The sequence below is a fragment of the Protopterus annectens genome, chromosome 8.part0 (assembly GCF_019279795.1).
Source record: "Protopterus annectens isolate FY-2018-M chromosome 8.part0, PAN1.0, whole genome shotgun sequence".
NCBI classification, from domain to species: domain Eukaryota; kingdom Metazoa; phylum Chordata; order Ceratodontiformes; family Protopteridae; genus Protopterus; species Protopterus annectens.
In genome coordinates, this window is record NC_056741.1 from 1,532,868,564 (window position 1) to 1,532,894,636 (window position 26,073).

At 42.9% G+C, this 26,073-nt stretch overlaps 1 protein-coding gene across 6 annotated transcripts in view; it reads left to right on the top strand.

The window, feature by feature from the left end:
• The window catches only part of FLI1 (Fli-1 proto-oncogene, ETS transcription factor), a 695,335-nt gene that overhangs the window by 570,315 nt on the left and 98,947 nt on the right, over positions 1-26,073 (top strand). For 5 of the 6 annotated variants that reach the window (XM_044081108.1, XM_044081113.1, XM_044081112.1 and 2 more), the window contains one exon: positions 25,275-25,343. The exons of the other annotated variant lie outside the window; for it this stretch is intronic. In XM_044081108.1, the coding sequence (XP_043937043.1) occupies positions 25,275-25,343 (69 nt within the window). The remainder of the gene's footprint in view (positions 1-25,274; positions 25,344-26,073) is intronic. 6 annotated transcript variants of the gene reach the window in all.

Sequence of the window (26,073 nt, forward strand, 5' to 3'; positions counted from 1 at the left end):
CAAATCAAGGGGTGGCATAAGCCATACAGAATCGGGCTAGGCTTATAATTGCCCCAGGGCAGATAGCCTAGTATGAACCTATGTTTTTAACCTATCTATATATCTACATGGTTCTACCTGACTTCGTCGACAGCTGACAGAAGAGACAGAGCGAAAGAAAGAGAGAAGCAGAGAATCGAAAGAAGATCGAGAAGAAGACCGAAGACGAACATCGACAATGCAGACACCACCGCGACAATGCAGAAGACCGTAGACGAGGACTGCAAATGCGCCGGGGCTGTGTAGAGTATGTGGAAGTGCGAAGTGTGTGGGGAGTGGGACGGTCTGTGGTGATAGGGGTGGGTAAGTGGGGTTAGGGTGGTTTAGTGGGAGTTAGGGTTTAGGGTTTAGGGGTGGGTTAAGGTAGGGGTGGTTAGTTAGGGTTAGGGGGGGTGAGGTGGTTAGGGTTAGGTTAGGTTAGGGTGGGGTTAGGTTTAGGTTAAGGAGTTAGAGGGTGTTAGGGTTAGGGTTAGGCCGGTAGTAGGTAGGATAGTAGTGGACGGAGTAGTGGGGGTAAGGTTAAGTGTGGGCTTGTAAGGATTTTGGTGTGCTTGTGTGTTGTGTGTGGTTTGTGGAATGGGGGGATGTTTTGTTTTTTTAGTGTAAGTTGTGTGTGTGTGTTGTATGGGGGGTTTGGTTTGTGTTTGTGTACCGGGGTTATTTTTGTTGGTTATGTGTTGTTTCGTCGTTTATGGACTGTCGAATATGTGGGTGATGTGTGTGTGGTTGTTGGTGTTGTGTGGTTTCGCTATGTCAGGTAGAACCATCTACATATATATGTATATATCTATATATCGACATGTATCTATATCTCTCTCTCTATATATATATATATAGATATATGTATATATATATATATATATATATATATATATATATATATATATATATATATAGCATACACCTTTCATTGGGTACATGGTGGTTTGTCCTATTTCCACACAATCCTCCCTTTTGTGTTTTAACCTGTCTGAATACACAACTGGCCCAGCTACATCTCAGGTAGCTTAGTGGTAGGTTACTCTAAGGATGATGTACATGGTTGTGGGTTCTAATCCTGGAAGAGGTTATTATTTTACTTCTCAGAGTAGGCACTGGTTGGGAAAGTGTGAATAACGCACATTTAAGCGGTTGTAAGCAGGTTTGCCTGTGGGCTGGACGACGTTAAGCAAAGGTTAAACCTGTGAAGCACTTATCAATTTAACCATGTTTAAGCGCCGCTTGCCATCATGCAAACCCACGGAAACCCGCTTACAACTGCTTAAAAGTGCTTTAATCTGCCTGCATCCAACAGCCCTTATTCTGGCCCTCAAAATAAATTAACAGCCATTGAACATGGGACCCTGAACACCACAGTCACTGACTTTACCACTAAGGCATCTGAAATACGTACAAAAGTTATGGTGTTTAGAATATACATTTTACTACAGGCATTCCTCACTACTGAAAACAAATGTGACAGTCATTTGGTGTACATATGTATGATACATGTTAATGTTCATGTTTGTGGAATTAGGTGTTGCAATGTGACCTGACAGGGTGTATTATGAATGAGTAAGGTTCTTGTTTTGTGTCCTTTTTTATTGTCCCCATACTCCATGTATACCCCTCTAGTTCACTTATTGAACATCTGACCAAGGCTCTTCCGGATGCATGATTTCATTACCCATCATTCCTCCCCACCACAATCTCCAGACATCACTGACATGTATGTGTGTGTGTGTGTATATATATATATATATATATATATATATATATATATATATATATATATATATATATATATGTACATTTAGTATTAATTTGTAACAGTTATACATATGTGGACTTGTATATGTTAATTTACAAACTACAGTACATTACAATGTACTGTACATATGTACACAAAGTGACTGTCCCATTTGTGGTCAGTACTGTGTAATGCCTATAATATAAGGTGTAGTCTATAGACAATGAAACATGTATACAGCTCAGATGGCTTAGTGATAAATCACTTGACTATAGTGTGCATGGTCCAGGGTTCAACACCTGCGATGGTTTAAACATGTTTTTTACTCCAGAACAAGGCTCATTTAAGTAGCTGTAAGCATGTTTAAAAGTGCTTGTGTGACATTAAAGCAGCAGTTGAGCAGTTAAACAAACTTTAAAACATATAACCTGTGCACGCAAACACGGCCATATCTGCTAAGTACTCAGGATATATACATTTCAGTGAAGTAACATCTCACTGTGTGCTTACATAACATTACATTCTCTGTTGACTTTACTCTCCAGCACACATGGGTTTATATGGGTGTTTAAAATGTTTATTGTACTGATGAATACTACCTATAAATGCAAACTGTGGTTAAGGTTTACTTTTTAACATGATAAACATCCCTGACTTTATTGGGATTTGAACCTCGAATGCACAGATACTATGCAAATACTGTAACCATTACGCTATTGACATTAATGTTGCTTCTGCCTATTTCCTGTTTAGATGATTTCTATGTGTAAGCTAGGCTAAGCAAAGGGCGGAAGCGCCCAAACCCACCGAGCTTTACTTACTCTTGAAATAAAAACATATAACAAATGAAATGAGAGACTATAAATTACATTCCTAACTACATTAGGCACAGCCCCTCACTGACACACTTCAAGGGAAACCTGGATGTGTGAATGAGTAAAAGAATATACACCCCTGGGATCATGTGTCCCAGAACCATACATCCAGGGGGTGGTGGAGCCCCTCCAGTTTTATAGCTGCAAGCCTTGTTGGAGAAATTGAATGGTGTTGAATTTTCATGTTAACATGCCCTCTTTAGATCACTAAGTGCCCCTATCACCCTCCACCACCCCATTCTTCAACAGCTTCCAGCAACTCTGCCTAGAATCACTTCATTGGCTGTGCTTGACAGAGGCTCAGTTACTTCATCAATGATGTGGAGAAAGCCAACACACTGTAGCTATGCTTCTAATTGCACTTGGGCAGATAGCCTACTACCTATATGCGAACCTCTAAAGTGCAGGCCATCACAGCCATAATATGTGAATAAACAGAGCTTTCAGATCACAATATACAGTGAAATATCACCATGTAGTCAGAAAACAGTTAAGTACAGCAAGAACATACATAACACTGATACTTAATCACTCCAAAAGCCTATCTTGGAAGCTAGAAGACTTGTATAAGTTTAAGGCTTTTTATTGCGTACCAGTAGTTTACCTACAAGAAAGATGAGAAACAAGCACAGATGGGAAACATGCATGCAACACTACCATACCAGCTTATGTGTCAGCCTTAGGCTTTGGAATACTAGCCAAGGCTATTGGTGCCCCCATGGTGCCTTTTCTAGGGAAGTCTCAAAGGTGAATCCCACCTCTGTAAACAGCACAATAGCAGAATCAATGAGGGTTATGCTACTCAACACCAGGGGTTGTGATCACAACATGCACGCACTCACAGCACTCCTCAGTATGGACAACATCAACATCTGTGCAGTAACTGAGACCTGTTTTAAGGCTCCTGAGAGCACACCAGCACTACCAGATTACAACCCATACCACACATTTCGGCCACAGAACATGGACTGACACAGACATGGAGGGGGTGTATCCATATTCATCAGGGATACCTACACCTCCAGGTTAGTGGTGCAGCATGATACCTCTGAGATCATCCATGTGCAGCTAACATCAGCCACAACTGCAATGCAAACTGTGGCCTGCTACAGATCACCCTCCATGGCCCAGGACCATCACTCCACCTACCTGGAGACAGTGGAAAACATGACAGCCCTACCACACACACTTGTATTGGTCGATGTCAACTACCCTACCATTAACTGTGAAACTTACTCAAGTACTCACTTCCAGGCCCAGTGCTTCCTGGAATGTATCACCTCATATGCCCTGTATCAGATGGTAAACTCCCTAATGAGGGGTGGAAACATTCTAGAAGTGGTAATCACCAACATGGACGACAGGTTCATAGGTTCATACTAGGCTATCTTCCCTAGGGCATTTATAAGCCTAGCCAGAGTGTGTTTGGCTTTCGCCACCCATTTTAAATTAATTTTGCTATGCCCTTTTTCGAGGTTAGTATACTGTGCCTCTGTCTAACAGTGACACAGAAGTGATACCCGGGGTAAACCTACGATCCCCCATCCACTCATCAAGATTCCTCTTGAAGAGAGTCAATGAGGGACTCTGCCTAACCTGGACTGGGATTTTATTCCAGAGTGAAGGGAGCCTCTGGGTTATGAATCTGTCCCTCCAGCATGTCCTATTTATTTCAGTGCTGAGGTTCAAGTCTCGTAGCGTAGCTCGATGGGATTTGGATTTTCTGAGGTGCAGCATGTCCATTAATTCCGGGTTGGACATGGCTTTATACGTCAGGCACAGATCGCCTCTGAGCAGGGGTATGCCACTGAGTAGAGCTGGAGTTTCTTTAACCGGGCAGCATATGGCATCTGTTTGAGCCCTTTGATCCTCTTGGTGAGGTACTTTTGGGGTCTTTCCAGTTGCTGCAGGTGTCTGGTAAGGTACATCCCAAAAGGGGCATTGTACTCAGTTATGGGCCTGATGAGGGATGAGTAGAGAGGCACAATGACCTCCCCTGATCGAGATGTGAATCCCTTCATGATTAGGTGGGCTGTATAAAATGTTTTTCTAACCACTTTGGCCACATGGTTGTCAAATGAGAGATTGCTATCAACTTGGGTCCCCAGGTCCCTAATTACTTCTTCTGTACTTAATGGATTACCACCTATGTGGTAATTTGTCGGCACTTTGTTTTTGCCAAAGGGGATGACTATACACTTTTTGGCATTTAGCTTGAGGCCATGGCTCTGGCACCAGTTGTCTGTTTCTATGAGGCCCTTTTGGAGGATGCTTGTGTTGGCTGGAGAGTCGATTATAGCGCCCAGTTTGCAGTCATCTGCGAACTTGGTCAGCCACAGTCCTTCTGTGTTGGCCTGTACCTCCGAGAAATATATACCGAATAGGAGAGGTCCCAGGACTGAGCCTTGTGGGACGCCACTTGTAACTGGTTTGGAGTCTGACATGGCTCCAGCAATTCTAACCATGTGGGTTCTGTCCTTGAGCCAGTTTGCAACCCATCTAGTGACATAGGGGTTTATATTTAAGCTGGTGAGCTTATCTATAATGCCCAAGTGGGGTATTGTATCGAAGGCTTTTGCGAGGTCCAAGTAGGCTGTGTGGACCACCTTCCCCTCGTCAGTGGCCTTGGTGACTGTTTCAAAGAAATCGACCAAGTTTAAGAGGCAGGATCTGCCCTTAACAAAGCCAAACTGGGTAGGATCCAGTGTCTGTAGGTCCCCAATATCTTTTTTTATGAGGTCCATGATGATCCTTTCAATAACTTTGCAGACCAAGCTAGTCAGGCTTATGGGGCGATAGTTTCCAGGATCCGTTGAGGCACCACCTTTGTGGAGAGGGACCACTGTTGCTGTACGCCACTCTTTGGGTACATATCCTGTGGTAAGGCTGAGACTGAACAGTAGTTTTATGTTTGGGTTTAGCTCTTCTTGGAGTTCATGTAGGACGCAGCCTGGGACACTGTCTGGTCCCATTGATGCTGTGTTTTTTGCTTTGGAGAGGGCGGCTCTTACCTGAGCATCTGAGATGTCAGGGGGCAGCACTCTGCTGGGATAGATATTTGCCCTTTTGGTGGGAAGGGGGTTGCTGAACCTGTCAGCTAGGATGTTGGCAATGCCTGTGGGTTCAGTGTATTTTTGTCATTTTGGACTAATTCTGAGCATATCTGGGAATTCCCACCCAGGTTCCTAACATAACTAAAGAAAGCCTTGTGATTATCCTTAGTGTCCTGTGCAATTTTTCTCTTGAAGCTGGCCTTAGACGATTTTATGAGTGCCCGTAGTTTTTTGCTAACACTGATCAGAGATGCCTTCCCTTTTTGGGATTTTGCTCTGTCATGTAGTAGCTTCCTCCTTCTATTGTATAGTTTGTTTATGGCTGGGGTCCACCAGACAGGACATCTGCCTTTGGAGGATTGGGTCTTGGTTTTATTTGGGATTGCATGATCCATGCATTCCTGAAGGTGCTCATAGAATGCATTTATAAAGGATTCTGCGGTCTGGGCCGTATTTTACACAGGCCCGGGGGCTTTGAAGGATTCCACCTCGGTTTTGAGGAGTGTGAAATTTGCTTTAGAGAAGTTTTTCACTGTGGTTTTCTGGGCAGGGGTTGGGGTCGGGATGTGAATATCCATTGAGATTAGTTTATGGTCTGATATTACCAGTGAGGGATACACTTCTGGTCTGGAGCATAGAGTCCCCATGTTGGTGATGATCAGGTCCAGATTGTTTTCCCCTCTTGTGGGAGTGGTAACAAGTTGCTCCATAGCATCTGAGTTTATAAATTCTAGGAACCTTTGAGCTAGGGTGTTGGTGCTAGAGTAATGCTCCCAGTCTATGTTTGGGTAGTTGAAGTTGCCCAATATAATGGTGTTTGGAGATACCTTCATATTTTCCAGTGTTCTCAGGAAGGCCAAGTGGGGTTCCTGGGTTTGGGAGGGTGGTCTGTAGCAGGCTATAAACTGGAAGGCAGTTTTACCCACTGTTAGTTGCACATGGATAGTCTCTGATGCTTCGTGCTGTGCCACCAACCTGGAGGTGTGGGTATCTTTGACGAATATTGATACTCCCCCTCCTTTTCTGGTTCGGTCCAAGTTTTGGGGCTGAAAAGCATGGTATGAGGTATAACCTGGTAGTGCTGGGGTGCTCTCGGGAGCCTTGAACCAGGTTTCTGTTACTGCACAGATATCGATGTTCTCCATGCTAAGGAGAGTTTCGAGTGCATGCATCTTGAGGTTTAGACTTCTGGCGTTGAGTAGCATTACTCTTAGTTTCTTATCCCTTGTGATACCTATGGAGGTGGGTTTGTCTTTTGAGCCTTGCTTAAAAAAGGCACTATGGGGGTAGCAAGAGCCTTTGCCAATATCCGAAAGCCCAGGGGTGACAGGTGCAAGCCGTCCCTAGCGAAGTATCTAGGTTTACCAGTGATGGCACCACAGCAGAGGTAAACCAGTCACTGGTTAGATCTAACCATGAACTATTCACTGTTTCCACACCCAACCATCTCCCCCACCCATGGAAACCAAAGTGTATACCTTTCCTACAGCTAAATTCACACTACTAGAGACAGGGGTGGGGGGTTTCGCAGCCACCACGCTAAGGGAAAACACTGCTCAAGATACAGACAGATTTGCAAATGCACTCTGTAAGCACCTACAAGGATGTATGGATCATGCCATCACTGGTAAACCAAGACTCACTCCTCCTAGACAAGCACACCAGTCTGGTGGACCCCTACAATAAACAGGCTATACAACAGAAGTAGGACAGTAGTCCAGAAAAACAGCAAATCCCAATAAGGGCAGACATCCGTGACCAGTAATAATAAGAAATTTAGGTCCCTCATGAAATCATCCAAGGCTAACATCAACAGGAAAATAGGCAAGGATTTGAAAGATAACCACAAAGCTTTCTTTGGCTATGTCAAGGATCTAAGTGGCAACACACAGATTTGCACTGTGCCGGTGCAATGTAGCACAAAATATACTTACCCTACTTTTATCACCAACATCCTTGCAGATACATTCAGTGCAAACTTCACCCCCTAAAGAGCCCACAACAATACCCAAAAAGTACAGTATCCCAGACATCAGAGATACACAGGTGGAAATGGCCCTCTCTAACAGCAATACACAGCATCAATGGAGGCAGATGGTGTCCCAGACTGCATCTTGCAAACACTACAAGACAAACTAAACCCCCACCTAATTAAGGTTTTCAACCTCAGCCTCTCCACAGGCTACATACCTATACAATGGCATGTGGCAATGGTTATTCCACTCCACCAAGGTGGAAACACAACTGACCATGGTAACTACCACCCCATAAGCCTGACTAGCCTGGTCTGCAAAGCTATGGAGCGCATCCTCGTGGCACTCATTAACAAAGACATTGGTAACCTCCAAACACTTGACCCAACCCAGGTCAGCTTGGTTGAGTGCAGTTCATGCCTACTGAACCTGTTTGACTTCTTACAGACAGTCACCAAGACATTAGATGAGGGGAGAGGTGGTTCACACATACTACCTGGACCTCACCAAAGCTTTTGACACCATTCCCCACTCAGGTATTATTGATAAACTCACCAGCCTGTACATACACCCAAACATCACAGGATGGGTTGACAATGGGCTTCCACACAGAACCAACATGGTATGTCTAGCGGTCTCCAGGTCCAACTCTTAACCAGTCATGATTGGTGTCCCACAGGACTCAGTCCTGGGACCCCTACTGTTTGGCATATACTTCCCAGAGGTACAGGCAAACACAGGTGGACTACGGCAGACCATGTTTGGCAATGACTGCAAACTGGGAGCTATACTTGACAGTCCAGCTGACACAGACATCCTTCAAGGGGCCTCACAGAGACCAACATAGGGTGTCAAAGTCAGCGAAGTGACACAAACTGCATGGTCATTCCACTGTGGAATATTAAGCACACACATATTAACACATAAGTGGCAGCCACTTTAATACAGACGAGGTAATAGGTTATCTGGGGACTAAGGTAGATAGTGATCTCTCCTTTGACAATCATATCTCCAAAGTAGTTAGGACATCCTTCTATGTAGGCCATCTGATTACAAAAGGGTTTGCATCTAGACATACTGAGGTTATAGTGCCCCTTTACTCATCACTCATCAGTCCCATCATAGAGTATAATAACCCATTTGGGATGTACCTCAGAAGACACATCCAACAGCTGGAAGGTCCATGAATGTACCTCGCCAAGAGGATTACTGGCCTCAAGCATATGTCCTATGCAGCCAGACTGAATAAACTCCTCCTTTACTCAGTGGCATCTCGTTTACTCAGAGATGATCTCTGCTGGCCAACAAAGCCATGTCAACCTCAGGCTTAATGGATATGCTTCACCTATGGGATTCCATGTCACAGTGAGCCACACTCTGTATTGAGCTGAACCTTGCCACAACAATAACTGGAAGATGCTGGAGGGACGGATTCCTGTCACAGAAACTCCCCATACTTTGGAACAACATCCCTAATTACATTATACAGAGCCCCTCACTTACACTCTTCAAGAGAAACCTTGAAAAGTGGATGGGGAACAGTAGATACACCCCAGGGATCCCGCCATTGGCTCTGCTCCACAGAGGGACAGTTAATGAATCAATGGAGCGGCAAAAGCTGACACATTTTGGCTAGGCTTATGAATGCCCTCAGGCAGTTAACCAAGTACCTACCTATGAACCTATATATACAGTATCAGCACATGCTGATAGCTTAATTTACTGTTCAAGTGTTGACTTACCTTGTGCCAATAGCAGTTATGTGTGCAATACTTGAGGGCTGCCTATGTTGGATGCACACAGTAGACTGCCTATATATGATGATTTACAGGTAGTCTTGTGTGTGTGCCATCCATTTTTGCTGTGTGTGCAAGTGGAGAAAGGTGTCAGTCCCTAGGTGCCTACACTCTCAGTGTGTGTGCTATACGTTCCCTCTTTGCCAAGGCATGGGCATACTGGACACACCTCCATCTGCCTACTGGTGCTGGCTCAGGGTGTTCATGGTCTGAGTACCTCTGTGCCTGTGGGGCCCTTGGCAATGGTGGTGGCTGTGATGGCCTTCACCATTCTGTCCCTGCTGCAGCTGTTTCTGCCAGATCATATTGTGTAGCATGGCACATACTATGAAGATGTGGGTACATGTGCCTGGAGAGTACTGCAAGGCTCCACCAGATATGTCCAACCAACGGAACCGTGATTTAAGCATCCCAAACACATGCTCTATGATGATTCTGGTTTGTGCGTGTGCCTCATTATGGCATTCCTGCATGGGTGTGTGTGCATTTCTGATGGGAGTCATCAACCACGGTTCCAGTGCATAGTCGGAATCCCCCACCAGGTGGCCATATGGGATATCCCCCCTGGCAAATACCTGATACAACTGTGAGGCATGCCAGATGTGGGAGTCGTGATAGCTTCCAGGGCTGCCAACACACAAATCCATGATAATGCCCTGGGCATTGCACATGACCTGGCAGTTGATGGAGCGGTATCCCTTGTGGTTTAGGTAGCGCCTACCATGCTCACCGGGTGGTGACTTGATGTGTATGTCATTAGACAAGACAGACCACTTCGTAAAGGAGGTGGAACTGCCTTACTGTACAAGTCAAACTTAACTGTCTGTCAATTACCAAACTCCTACTCCTCCCCCAATAATTGGGACATACTTATCTCACAACTTCAACTTCACCCTAAAAAGGTCATCACCACAATTGTGATCTATATTCCACCTGGTAATACACCTGCTAGCCTTGAAGACTTCTTATCCTGGTGTTCTTCCACATACTCACAAGAAACCCTTATTCTGGAGGACTTAAACCTAGATTGGTTCACCTGTATATCAGAACCACCAAGTAATCTAATAAATCTCCATGGCTACCAGCAGCTAGTCCAAATTCCAACTAGATGTGATAAAAAATCTAAAAGGGAATCCATCCTTGACTGGGTCCTAACTAACAACCCCACATTGTACCCTCACACAGGCAGTCCCCCAGACACCTTAAGTGACCACAACATAATATACTTTATACGTAGTAGAACAAGCATATGCAAGACCACTAACTATATATCCACTAGAAACACAAAAAAAATTCTCTCCTGAGGTCCTCAACACTTTACTCTGTATCTGTGACTGGACCCCCCTAAAAACCCTCCCACTTGACCAGGCTGTAGCATATTTCAACACAAAATTTCTACAATACCTAGACACTGTCGCTCCATTGTGCAAAATCAAGGTTAGAACCTCTACAAACCCCTGGCTCAGTAAAGAAACCAAACAAATCCTCAAGTCCAGAGATACTGCTTGGCTTTACTATTAAAAAAACAAAGAAACACAAAGCTTAACTAAGTACCAAGAACTGCGCAACCATGCAAAAAATGCATTAGGCTGGACAAAAAAGTCCTACTACACAACATTGCAAACTAAATACCAACACAAACCCGCAAAAATTTTGGAAAAATGTAAACCAGCCACTAAAATCCACCCAAAAGGCTACCCCCAAACCAACCACCCATGACACTAAAGTTCCCATCGAAACACAATTCAACTCCCACTTTGTGAACTCAATTCTATCCTTAGTATCACAGGACAGTTCCTTCCTCACTGTCCCCCCCCAACACAAATAACATTAATACAAGCTTTACCCTCAAAACAGTTTCCACCACTTCAATCAAAAGCATGCTCTCCAAACTAAAAACCTCATCAACAGTAGCTGACCTACTCCCCAGCTATTTCTTGAAACTCACAGCAGATGCTATTGCTATCCCAGTCTCCACTCTCATAAACAGATCAATTGTTGAAAACTATGTGCCCAAACTCTGGAAAATATCCTATGTTACACCTATACATAAAGGCGGGACCTCCACTGAACTTAATAACTACAGACCCATTGCTTTACTCTCCCCCCTGGCCAAAATCCTAGAAAAATGCATCCATACCCAGATGCTATACTATCTCCTAGACAGCAACATCCTGTCACCTACTCAGCATGGTTTCAGACCTGCCCATAGTACCACTACAGCCCTCCTCTGCTTCACAGACAAAGTAAACTGTCTCAAAAATGAAGGCCTACAAGTGTCAACTCTTTTTTTGGATATGTCCAAAGCATTTGACACAGTCTCACACCAAATCCTGCTAAACAAACTAAACCAATATCATCTATCAAATTCCACTCTTACCTGGTTCCAAAGCTACTTAACTGACAGGTACCAAGCTGTGAAATGGGAAAATTCTCTCTCTCCTCAGCTGCCCACAACTATAGGAGTCCCACAGGATTCTATCTTAGGACCACTACTATTCACAGTCTTCACAAATGACCTCCATACCTCCACACAGCATGCATCTATAATTCAGTATGCAGATGACACTACCTTAATCTGTGCTGCACAAAACATTCCCACCCTCCTGCAAACAACTAAACTAGCATTCTCTGACATTGAAAACTACCTTATCAAAGCCCAACTTATCCTCAATCCAAAGAAAACTCAGCTTATGATTATAACCAGTTCTAACAAAAACACTAACAGTCAATTCACTATCTACTCCACTAATGCTACTCCAATTGCTCCAGTGGCACAGGCTAAGCTATTGGGAATAACCATAGACTCCCACCTAAAATTTGATAGTCATCTCAACTTAACTATTAAAAAAGTGCATGCCAAACTGGGGTCGCTCTACCATATCAAACCATTTCTTACCAACAACACAAGATCAGCCATTGCTCGCTCCCAGCTTCTATCCACCCTACTATATGCATCTCCCATTCTGACTAATCTCAACAAAACTGAACTAAGCAAAATGGAAGCCTGCTATAACAGAATTGCCTGCTTTGCTGCAAATTGCTCATATAGAACTCATCACTGTACTGCTTTGAGACAGCTCCACTGGCTTGAACTGCCCAACCTCCTAACCTACAATCAGCTCTGCCTCTGTCATTCTATCTATTACTTCCCCAATAAGTGTCCTGCCCTCAAAAACCTAGTACAACATCACTCAGCCAAAAGGCCTCTTAGATCATCAAGCAAACTACTACTAGAAGTCACCAACAGCTACAATAGCTTTGGAGATGCACTATATAGTAGTTCAGTGGCTAAAAAATGGAACTCTGTCCCTACTAGCATTCGAAACACATCATCCAAAGCCTCCTTTAATGACCTCATCAGGCAACATCTCAAGGAAAGTTGGCAGTGCCATGACTGCTCCCCAGGCTAGTGAAAGCGGATAACATATACATACAAAATCTAGAGCACTTGATAATAGTTTTCAATCTTACTCACAAACACTGGCTAATCTACAATGTATGTACTGTACCTGTGTACTATGTATGTATTCTACCTATGTTCCAAATTTCAGCTGTACACCACAAATCTATTAATTACCTTTATTTTTAAAATTAATATTTTTTGTTTGTTCTCTCCACTGTAACTGTTTATGTGCCGCATACCACTATAAAAACATGTCTCCTGTAATTTGTGTGTATACTGATCATGTCTAAATAACTAAATGTGTCTGTAATTTTTATTTGTGGAGCTTTTCTCCCCGGGCCTCTGCTGAAAAAGGGCCTTTTGGGCTCAGTCAGACACCCCCCAGTTAACAAATGTAAAATAAAATAAAATAAAATAAAAATGTGCGTGCAGTCTATTGCACCCAGTACCTCTGGGTATTATGCCACATGGTGGAAGAGATGCATATTGCTGGTCAACTCCTCCTGCATTCGGAGGAAGTATATGTGCTCACTGGCATGTGGTAACATGGCATCCTGGAACTGATGAAGCACCCTGGATGCTGATGCCTGTGAGATCCCCATGATATCCCCAGTTGGCCTTTGGAATGTACCTGTAGCTAGTATTCCCAGGCTTACACATACCTTCATATCCACTGGGATGGGTTCCCCTCTGTTTGTTCTTGCTCTATGGCGTGGCCGGCACAGCTCTACAAGTTGCTGTAGGGTGTCCCTGTCCACCCTGTAATGCTCTACTATCTCCAGATCATGTAGCCGATGGTAGGTTATCCTGGGTTTGAACACTTTTCTCCTCCTCTGGTGCCTGAGGTGGTTCTGTGCATCATCCTCCACACCACCTTCAGTCTCCAACACAAGCTGGTGAATCAAAGCTATGGCAGCCCCTAACATGTACATACTAAAAGTTCCCCGTCTGTATACACCAATGGTGCAAAGTGTATGGGAATACACAAGTGTGTGTGAGGTGCTTTCACACTTTATACTATTTTGCTATGTATGCTGCTGATGTCATTGGGTGTGTATGAGCAATTCCAGCTACAGCGTATCTTAATTATGGGTTTTACAGTGAGTACTGCAAGTGTGGGGCCTTTAGTGTGGAGTTATGCTTGCCTGCCTTGATTAATCTGTTGCCCTTTAATTCACTTTTAAACCTGGATCCCCTCCCATTATCAGGCATGCATCCACCTGCTGTCTTTTTTGTTTTGTACTTTCCCTACCCAGTCCTGTGTTGCAAAATGTGTCTTGTAGCTGATATACTGCAAATCCGCTTTGTTCTGCAGTGACACTTTACTGTTTTCTTTGCAGTACAGCTCCTCCCCTTTCCTGTTCTGCAGGTAGCTGCTTGCAACCTTGTTAGCTGTTGTCAATGGCCCAGTGTAGGTTCCTAGGTGTTAATTAGTCATTTGTACTCCAATTTCACTGCTGCAGCATTTCCTTATTTCTTTCCTATATCCTTCCTGTTTCAGCTCCAGTGCGCGCCGCGTAAACCCATTTACCGGGTTTAAGTGTGTTTTCATCTCCGTTCACATGCATACTCAGTTACCTTGTGTACTCTCAGCTAAGCAAAACTATAGCCAGTTCGACACACCCCTATCCTGCAGCTTTGCTTAGCTAAGGGCAAACCGGATTAGCAATGCTCCAATGTGCTTACAGCAAAGGTGACACACCCCTCTCTTGATGTCATCTTTATCTCAAGGGCACACCTCGATGTTATAACACTACGCTGTGAGGTGCATCCTTACACCAGCGTGGAATCTGTGATTCACTATTACTCCTCTCATTTGCATGGCATTGCCTACTAATTCCTAGCTACCATGCATAACACTGTCACAGCCCCTTAGCAACCATTGCGCCGTGGTGTGGTGTAGCATGCCTGCCATTCACTATTATGGGAAAATCATGATATTTGTTACATTGCAGTTTTATTCTATATTTTTCTATTTTCCTTGCGATCCAATTTGTGCGCTGCTGCCCTGCGCTTCCACTTCGCGATAGTGTGACTATAAATATTAAATGTTAATTTTATATTTTGTACAAGTTTTTTTTATGCGAATGGCTATATATTTAGCCATTGGCATATATTAACAATATAATACATGAGTTTGGTCGGCTGTCATGGCTCCGATTTTATGTTTGCAAAAATGTAAACCATTTTTTATGGTTTCCATTTCTGCATGCTTACACTATGCCTGCACCACTTCCTGGATCGCTAAATACTTTCATTTGCATGCTACACTGCTGCAACTGGAGTAATTAGCATACAGGGGCCGGGAGCTGTGCGGGTGTTGCGTATGCAGGTAGTGCACGTGGAAACAGCTCGTACCTGGATCGTTCGCCGGTCATATTTGGTGTTGGAACGTGAATGCTACTCCTGCACCTGGTGCAAGCTTCATGAATCCCGGGGATAGTTTCTTACCACTGTCTTTATGACAGTGCTAAATATCCATCTGATGAATGCATGAATTTTAAACTATAGTCCACTTCACTCTTCTTCTCCTGATGTTTGTGCAACATCAAAGTATATTACAGATTTTAACGCTGTAAAAAATGCTTCAAGTGGTATTCAGCTTTAACCCTTAAGCCTTGTGCAAATACTACAGAAGGACATCCAAGCTATTTACCTTTTAGTCATTCTGTGGCATTTGATCAGTTCTAATGCCTTGATGAAATGTCTTTCACTGTCATTTCCCTTGATAACTCTCTGGTTCCCTCACCACATACAATTCGGCAGCTGATGCTTGACTTGCACTTGTATGGCTCTGCTTAACAGGTGCAGTTTGTAAAACACAATAAAGGGAATTGGGGGGTTATCCTCATTCCCCATTTATTATAGAGTATAAATGCACTTATGTTCACCCACAAAACAAGTTTGGAATCTTGTACTTTCAGACTTAAAACTGTTGACCAGATATGTTTAATACTTCAAAACTGATGAGGAAATGTTTATAAGTTTGATATGCATCCTATCTTGCAAGTTTGAAAAGTGAATCAGCAATCAACTGCTTGTTGCAAGCTGCCCACATTATTAAGTACATTGCTAATCTACAGTTCATGCAACACTGCCAGATCATTGAATGCTGTAAAAAGCGATGCCAGAGTGACACAGATTTCTGCATCTCAGCCTAAAGCAAACATCCACACATGAATGTTTGAGTAAAATCTATTCATTCAAGCCTGATAGTTTAGACAGCAACCCAGTCAACTAAAATACACCTGAAGATTTGGCACTGTTAACAGATTTTGCCCCCACCCCCCAACACAAAAAAAGTTATAGATGTCACTCTGTCTGTCAAGCTGAACTGAACAGACTTGATATATCAGGTATCAACATACCGAGCAATATTTTCTGAAACCATGAAAGAACCTGGCTTTACCAGCCTCTCAGTGACTGCATGTATGACTTGCAAGTCTGGAAGCCACCTGACCTATGTCAGAATATTTAGTCATGCAGTAATGTTTATATGACTGACTATACTATCTGCTGCTTGAAATTAAACCATATCTAAAAAGAATTACACTGTAGTGCAAAATATGACTATCACATTTGTATCACACCTGCCTTGCAGGTGTAAGGCAAACACTGGCAAAAGGCTCAGTTTGTCAGGGGAGGAGACAGTGATGATGTGTGTATTTCTAGCCATTTGGGATTACCGCCATTGTTGTACTGTAGCTATGGCCTTTCAGGATGTGTTAGGCACTGACTGCCTCACATGAGGGTAAGAGGTGTCTGTCCTGCTTCAGAAAACTGAAATGAAGAGAACCTACAAATGGCACATTGTATACTTTATACTTCCACAATGATGTATACTAGCTCAGACTCTTAGGTCTGAATTGCAATGTCTTGCTATAACTGACAAATAAAAAAAAAGAGGATTAAATATTGGCTCAGTGGTTTTCAGTTATGTTGCTAAGTACTGGAACAAGTTCTCCTTTAATAACCATGGTAATAGTAAAATAAATTCAGCTTCTTCAGGTTTTGCTTTCTACATATTCACACATTACTGTTCCCATCTTTTGTTAGAGCTTTTCACCATCATCTGTTGTCCCCTTACCTCTCTTGCTTTACCTAAATCTCTTATGCTTAAATTTCCTTGCTGTTTCTACATCAATATTCAACTGTCTTCCCCACTTTTTAACTCCTGTCATTTCTTGCATTTTATGTATGTTTTCATCTTTCCTCCATAGATTTTAAGTTCCTGTAATTTTGCTTGCTCTGTACTTGTAAATGTTATGTAAACACAGGAATTTATTGTTCCTGTAATTTATTATTATTACATAATATCTGTTACCACAATTTTACCATTAATCTTAATAGCATTGCCTAGTCTAGTATTGTACATACTAAAAATGTAAATATTGTCTGCACTGCCATACTGATACCAGAACTTCAATAAAAATAGAATCAGGGCAAAGACAGCAGCCTTGGATGAAACAAACATTCAGTGTTACATCGTCAATGTTAAGGGAAGATCAAGAAAAAAATACATGGCATTATGTCATTAGTCAGAAGCCCTGTCACCTTAGGCTAGACACAAACACATAGTGTTGTTGTGAGTAGAACAGTGAAGTGAAGAAAGTACAGTAATCTAAGTTGAACTTACCTTAGCAGTAGCTATCCAAATGATCACTGCTGCTGTACCCTTAGCTATATGGGTTATATCCTTCTAAACATATAACAGCCATCCAAAACCTTCAGAGCACTTTCCACACAACCAAACTGTCAACCAGTTCAAGCTGAGCTGACTAAAAGAAAAGTTTGGATGCAAAGCCCTTCAGAGCTTTCCTGCCAGCATGGAGAGGGGCTGAGACCTGAAAGGGCAAGGCTATGAATAACAAACAAACAAACAAATAATAAACAAATAAATGTCCACACCCTGCCATACAAAACGCACCAACACAAAGGGGGATGGAGGGAGGAAGGGAGGGAGTGGCTACTGCAGCAGGGATCATTAAACATCTTTGTTCTTGTGTGAAGAACTATTTTGTGAGAAAGCTTGTGGTAATTACCCCTGGCCATTTCCAAAAGAAGGGAGAACAATGGTTACACGGGCCAGAAGGGAGTCCCCACAATGATCTTGGGAGATTCCTACTGAATCTTTGTAAGTACTTGAGATATTAATGGAAAGGGTGGAAAAGCATAGAGGAACATTCCTGTCCCAAAAAAAGAAAATACATCTGTGTTCCAGATCTTCTTGCATGGAGTCCAGGAACAGAATTTTGCCAGTTGATTGTTCAGAGAAGAGGCAAAGAGGTCTACTTGAGAAACTTCCCACAGATGGATCAAATTTTGGAAGACCCCTGGATCTAGTCTGCCCTGTTGCTGGTTAGTTTATCTGCCACACAGTTTTGCTCTGACAGAATGTAGGATACCTGTAAAGTGAGATTGTGCTGTGAAGCTATATCCCAGGATAAAATGGCTAGTCTGCAAAAGGTTCTCCCTTGCTGTTGATGTACCATATCTCTGTAATATTATCTGTAACCACTTGAAGAGGTCTGAGGACAAATGATGATTCAAAGAATTGAGTGCCTTGATCATGGCAAGCATCTCCTTGATATTTATATGCTTACATCTGTCCTTGGTGCCTCACACTCCTTGCACTTTTATATCTCCTGAAACTGTTCAACAAAGTCTGAAGCATTTGTGGTGACTGCCTGCTTTGGTGAAGGGAGGAAGAAGAGGAGACCTTTATTTAAAGATATATGCTGTATCCACCAAATGAATTTTCTTCTGACAAACCCCAGTACTGGGATTTGGAAAGATAAAAGGTGTTTATTTTGGGACCAACGAGATTTCAGAAACCACTGTATCTTTCTCATGTGGAGTCTTGCCAGGGGTATCATGAGAATCATAGATGCCATGAGACCAAATATCCTGAGGTATTTCCTCAGAGTGACTGAAGTCTAAGTGGAAAATCTTAAAAACAGATCTAAATAAATATCTAGTTTTCCTGTGGAAGAAAAGCTCTTTGGACTGAGGTGGCTAGCTGACATTTCATTAACACAACCCTGTGTGAGGGAGTCAAAACAAATTTTAATGTTCTCTTTGAATCCCAGCCTGTGCAAGAGATCTCTTGCCCAAGATAGAGATTCCTGACATTTTGAAAAACTCTCTGCAAAAATAAGTCATGTAAATATGGAAAAGTGTGGATATCCTATAGCCTGCAATGAGCTGTAACTGGATCTATACACATTTTGATCATTCTTGGTGCGCTGGATAGTTCAAAGGGAAAGGCAAAGAACTTATAATGTGATCCAGACACACAAAACCTTAAACACCTGAAGTCTTGATGAATAGGAATGTGATGATAAGTCTATTAAGTCTAGTTATTACCAGAAAACTTGAAAGAAGTAGAAGAAGAAGAAAAGGCAACATTTTGAATTTGGGCACTATCACAAACAGGTTTAAGAAAGAAAGATCCAGAACTAGTCTCCGAGCATTTTTTCTTCTTCAGAACTAGAAACATCCTTGAAAATAAACCCTTCCCCACTTGGGAAGGAGGAATTGATTCTGTCACTCCTTGGGACAGTATGTGATGAAGAACAGGTATAAACAAAATAGTCTGGTCTGCAGGATGAGGAATTGCCCCCTGGAAAGGAGGAATTTCCTCCCATTGCTCTCTGTAACCTTGATGAATACTTTTCAGAACCAATTGGTCTTAAACACTCTATTGCCAAAGAGAAAAATGGAGATTCAGACTTTTTGGAAGAGAAGGAGGGCCAGGGTTGGGTCACAGGGTCTCTTGAATAGTCATTCAGACTTGTTGCACTGTCCTTGGTTTTGTGAGGTTTGAGACTTATTTTTGGAAACTCCTTGCCACTTCTTCTTAAAAGTCTGTTTGCCTGAATTCTGTTGAGACTATTTATTCTGTTCTTTGCGGAAACTGGGAGGAGAAAGAAAATCCCTTGAACAATTTGGAAAAGGAGAACTGAAAAAAAAATAGATCAGCTTGCCCCTTTCATCACACTTTTTGAACATCTCTGCAGCAGAGGGGCCAGACACTAAATCTCTATCCAAGGGAGAATTTAAAATCTAATTTTTAATATCATCTTGAAGGTTCTGAGAAAGCAGCCAAGCATAACCTCCTTAAAATAGTACCAGGGTCCATAGCCCTTGAAGAAGTATCAACAGTCATACATACAGCAAACAATGAGTAGTGACCTGTGCAGTAGAAGAAACTAAGTTATTTAAAGCAGATTTTTCTTCACAAGAAAAAACTATACATAGCACATTCCTCATACTTTCACAACATATCAGAATAACAGACGTATACACATTTTTTCCATACCTTTCAAAAATTTCCCCATCCTTATTAGAAAGAGTAGGAGTGGAATTAAGTAAGTGTTTAGCAGCACAGGAGTTAACTAAGGATATAGCTGTTGGGTCAGTTTTGGGAATAGTGTGTAATAATCTAAAATGCTGAGAAACGTTATACATCCTGCCTGCCTTTTTAGGGACAATTGGCTGACTATCATTAAAAATGCAGGCAGTAAGACACACATCCTCTAAAGCAGACAAGAGGAATGGGTGTAAGGTCTGGAAAATCCTTCTGTAACAACTCATAGTATTTTTGAGGGACTGAGAAATCTCTGTGTTCTCCCACCAAAATATTGGGCCATTCTAGCAATAGTCTCAGAGAGACCCCTCCCCCCAGGGAGAATCCAAACATTTGCTTTCCTCTGAGTCTGCATCAGAAATCTGAGGACAAAACCTTGAATCCATCCCTGCATATTCCTGTTCTGATTCAGAATCTTGAATCTGTCCAAGAAAGGAGGCATCCCTCTTTCTTTTACTAGAAGCTACTCTACAAGAAAGATCAACTGCCTGAATCAAACCCTGAGCCAATCCCAGCAAAATTACTTCTATCCAATGGATATTGAGGAGCAGTAGGTACAGTACATGCTTGGTTTCCTGTTTCTTTTTGACAGGAAAAATGGGGCCAACCTTGTTACTAATGGCAGCCACTGCTTCCCCAGGGATGGGCACAGCATTCTGACACAACAGGGAAACCTTCCTTGTTCCCTGTCCCAGGACCAACAAGAGTGGTTCTCCCTTGCCCACTAAGGGGACCCAAAAGCCACAGAGAATGTGGCTATCCCCTGTTCCATAGTGGCTGTAGGTGCTACACTACAAGTATCCGGGTTTAAAGATAAGTGGCCTGAGGTACGGCAAACTGCCACACAACAGTCTCCCACCTGTGGCTGAGGCAAATTGCTTGCCTGCTGTAGTGGCAAAGGGTGTTTGCTTATCTTTTTCATTTTGTGGCTGGAAGAAGGACTGAGTGTGGGAGTGACAATCTGTTCCATGGTCAAGCTGAAAATGATGCCTCTATCCTGGGGAAAACAAGCAATAATGCCAGTAAAACTAGCAGTCCACAAAGGTTACTTTTTTACAGAAAAACACAGTAAAAAGCACTTTCAAACACTACGGCAACCTCACAATGTTAAAATAAACACAATTTCTCCACAGAAAATAATTTATCAGTTAGATAACACTACTTTCAAACTGACAGAAACAAGTGCCCTGTTTAAAAGTATGTTATAGTCTCAAGACAGTCCATTAAAACCCAACACTCCTAGCTTAAACATAACTTTTCTGAGGAGGAATGTGATAAACCATAATTAAAAAATAAGAAAATGGAAGAATTTTTTTTTTACTCCAAAGAGATCCTGTCTACCCTGCTAATGAAAGCACAAGCTGAAAACTAATCCTCAAATGCCTCTTCAACAACTGTAAAGCTCTGAAGGGCTTCATGCCCAAACTTGTCTTAGTGAGCTTAGTTCGGGCTGCTTAACAGTTTGGGAGTGTGGAAGGTGCCCTGAAGCTTTGGAAACTGGCTAACTATAGCCAAGGCTACTGCAGCAGTGATCAATATGAACATCACCGGTTCCATTAATACATCAAAATTGAATGGTAACAGTTCGTGCTATAGGGGAAATATTCTGCCCCCAAGGCACTTTAACCTTGGAGCTGAATATATTAATTTTGGGGGAATGGGTGCTTTGTCTCCCCTCAGTAAAAAAAAAAAAAAACACTTTTCCATTTATGTGAATGCTGTTTCAGGTTAGTTTTATAGTGTTCATATTAGAATGTTACACATCACAACTATAGATCCATTTGTGTTTAACCTTCAGGAACTATTTTTCTGAGGTCATAATTGCTTCAGCAATCAAGAGTTCAGCCTTCCAGTATTGCCAGCACTTCTGATGTAAAGTGCTGCACATGTTGGGATTTGTGATGTAAGAAGGTAACCATTGAGCCTAGAGCTAAACATAACAGTTTCAGTTGATTGACTTGGATGTCATGCCAATAACTCTTATAAACACTTGAATCAGGTTTGCTAAACTTAGAAAAAGAAATTAATAAACATTATCAGAAAAGCACAAATAAATTACACTGTTTTGGTTATTGAAGTGAAACATGTACTATCTGGACAGTGCTTAAGAGAATTAAATCATTATGCTTTCATTTACAGAAGGTAAAACTGGTAATATGATTTTTTCTTTAGTAAATTTACAGCTTCTGTTTTCAGGGTTTATCATTGAGAGTCTCTGCCCAGCCAAAAAAGTGTTACAGAACATCACCTACAGACAAGGTGACAATTTTGCTACAGGACCTAAACTGGGGCACTTGAGGGCCACCCTGGGAAGCCAGGTCTGCAATCCCATTATCCAAGCCCCCATTGGAGTGGAGATAGGTCAGCCATGTCATCTCGCACTAGGGCAGGCAGGTTGGCCTCCTGTCCTTCACCAGGCACTGTGGGATATCACTCTGTGAATAGCAGAACTACCCAGGAGGCAAGAGGCCACATGTCAGGAGGCTTGAAGCAATGCACATTCGTCAGTGCCTGGCACCGTTGGGGTGAGAGACTGAGGTGTGCTGCAAAAAGTGCAGAGATGGGGGAACCCAGGACCATCTTCCTGTGAGTTTGAAAGCCCTAGGTGCAAGGAAAAGTGGAGAACCAGTGTCACAGAAGTCTGGCTGAGGGGCTGCCTGAGTCTTCGTGGCCCAGCAGAGTTCCATGAGGCTGGGAAGATCCCCTGAGTGGCTCCAAGAACACGCATGACACTGTATGATTTGGCAGCAGTTAGGAGATATGTAACCCAGGAAAAGAGCTCTCTCTCCTGGGCAGAAGTGGAACCCCAGAGGGGGTCAGTCCCGATGGAATTTTGGAAGGGAGAGAGAGAGAGATGGAAAGAGACAGTACAGGACAGCTCTCACCTGGGTGAGGGGGTATGGACCATGCTCCATCTGGGACAGAAGTCTGGAAGGGGGAGAGAGGCAGATAGTGGCATGGCTGGTCCCGCTCCTGCCTGGGTGCGAGGGGTCAAGCAGAGCTCCACACAACAGAAGTCCTTAAGGGAGTGCTAGAGTGGACAGTAGTGGGGCCTAGAGAGCTCTTACCTGGGTGTGACCAGGGTCAGGCACAGCCCGCCCATGATGGAAGTCCTTAAGGGAACAACTGGCGGACAGTGGTGGGGCCAGGAGAGCTCCTGCCTGGGTGAGTGGGATTGGGCAGAGTTCCCCATGATAGAAGTCCTTGAGAAAGCACCAGGGTGGATGGCAGAGGGGCCTGCAGAGCTCCTGCTGGGGTGAAGGCATCCAACTCCACCCCATAACCAACAGCATCCTTGAAAAATCTCAAAAGTCTCCAGAACTGTTCTGGATGGGAAAGCAGGGGGACTCTGAAGCCTTCATGAGAGTGGATCTGCCCCTCAGCAGCTGAGGGGAGTTCCGGAGGAGCAGACAGGACTAGAGGGAAGCTCCGCTGAGAGGGTCTGAGGGCATAACCGATCCGGCACAATTTGGCATCCTGCAAGATGCATGCAGGTGGTAGAGTCCCCTGACATGGGGGCCACAGCCAGGGAAGGTGTCTTGGCCAGGTCGAAGGGGAGGACTATAGGGTTTGGCCCTGACAGAAGTCAGTACTAGAGCGCCAGGCAGATGGGTGTAGGGCCTCGTGAGCTCCTGCCTGGGTTAGTGGGGTCAAACAGAACCCCCCCACGACAGAAGTCCTTTAGGGAGTGACTGACTGATGGTGACAGGGCTTGGAAGGCTCCTGCCAGGACAAAGGCATCCGACCTTACCCCATATCCAATGGCATCCCCAAAAAAAATCAGAAAGTCCCCAGAGCTGCTTAGGATGGGAAAGCAGGAGAACTTGCCACCCTGTGAAGCCAAATCACCATTCAGACTGAGCGGTCTAAACTGGGACATTTCTGTGTCCCAAAGACACTGTTTGGGATTCTGGGACAGAGACTTCCAAACTGGGACTGTCCTGGAAAAACTGGGACCATTGGTCACCTTGCCTACAGATCTGAAAAGTTATCGGGGCCTCCCTGTACAAAATGGTATAGAACTAGGCTACCACAAATGCAAAGAAGTTTGAATTAATGAACATTTGACTTAGTATATTCTTCTTTTACTATGAATTTGCTATCAAACGTATGCATGTATGCATTGATTGTTATGCTGCATTTAGTCTACTTCCACATAAAAGAATATCAATCAGTTAAAGTAGTAAATAAAAGGGATTGTTAGAGTTGGTTGGGCCTCATCTGAAACAGGTCTAAGCCTCCTATTGAGTCTTGGCTCACCATGTGAGAAACTATGTGATGAAGAACATTCTTTAAAAATGAATCACAAGGACCAATGATTTTCAAAAAAAAAAAAAAGAATGAAAACATGGGGTGCGGGTATTCATCTTAATATTAGATCTTGCATGGTGCTCACTTTAATAATATCTCTGCTTACTGCTCTCTGTTGACTGAGGTTTCACCTTTAATCACTCATTTGATGGATTGAATGAGCCTTCATATGAGTGGTGCTGACCTGTATGTGAAAGTCATGCTGTGTACAACTTCACAGAGAGGGGAGAATGTGGTACTTTTCCAGTCATCTGCTGCAGGAGAATAAGACAAATGTTGTTATCTTCATGATTCATCTGGACACTTTAAGCTGTAGTTATCACTCAGTCACAAGGCTTATCATTTCACTATATCATTGTCTTTGCACAATGCATTGTGACTAATTTAGATTTTTCACATTTTAAGCACTCCTCCACGTTTATTCCCCTTTTTCTGTCATATTTTTTGCTGCCTGCTTCTGTGCATTGTCTGTGCTTGTAGTGCATTAATTTTCCATGAAATGTTGCATCACTGATATATCCATTGGAACCATAAGGTCAACAAATAAGTACAGTCTGTTATAGTACAACAATCCATAGTAATCCAAAATGATTTATTGTGCACAAAATGCAGGTTTTGGTACTGTAAGCACTGATACTTTACTTGTTTTTCCTCTTTCAGTACTCTGATTTTATAGAGGTTTAGCTGTTCATAATCTGTTCATACTCTCTGTTTCTCTTCCAGGTAGTTCTTCATTAACCTACAACACACCATCCCATAATGAGCAGTCTCCCAGGCTGATTACTAAGGATGGTAAGGTGGCTTTTCATTTTCTAACATAATAAAACACATGTGCACACACACACGCACACACACGCATACACACACACACACACACACACACACACACACACACACACACACACACACACACACACCTAAATGAAACGTCAAAACTCTGAAAAACCTTAAAAAAAAAAAAAAGATCAAGCATATCTATCATTTAAAAAATTAAAGACTTGTTTCAGAAATAATCTGCCTACCACCCAGATATACTTTTTTGCACATATCTGTTTCCATATCAGTGGCATAACAGGTAGCACACTCACTTTTGGTGCAGAAGGCTGAGTGTTCTATTCCCACACCAGGAAGATGGATTCCTGATATTTCAGCCAAGCATAATGAGGGTGTTCCACTCCTGTGTGTGTCATATTTTAGAGAAGACATTAAACGGAGGTCCCATCTGCTTGAGTTAGTGGTAGCTAAAGTTGGTGTAGAAGATCCCACAGCACCTATTAAAAAGAGTAAGGGAATTTCCCTGATGCAGTGTCTAAATTTCTCCTAGTAATATAAATGCCACCTGAAGTATTCCCTGAAAAGAGGCTACTAGCCTAGTCCAAATAACTTGGTCAACAAAGGATAAATAAATGTCCAAACATTGCATGTACTTATTTGTTTGTGAAATTTCAAAGGACGATGCACTTCAGATACATAAATATTTTGTATTAGCTACAGAAGTAGATACATTTAGCTGAGCTTATCC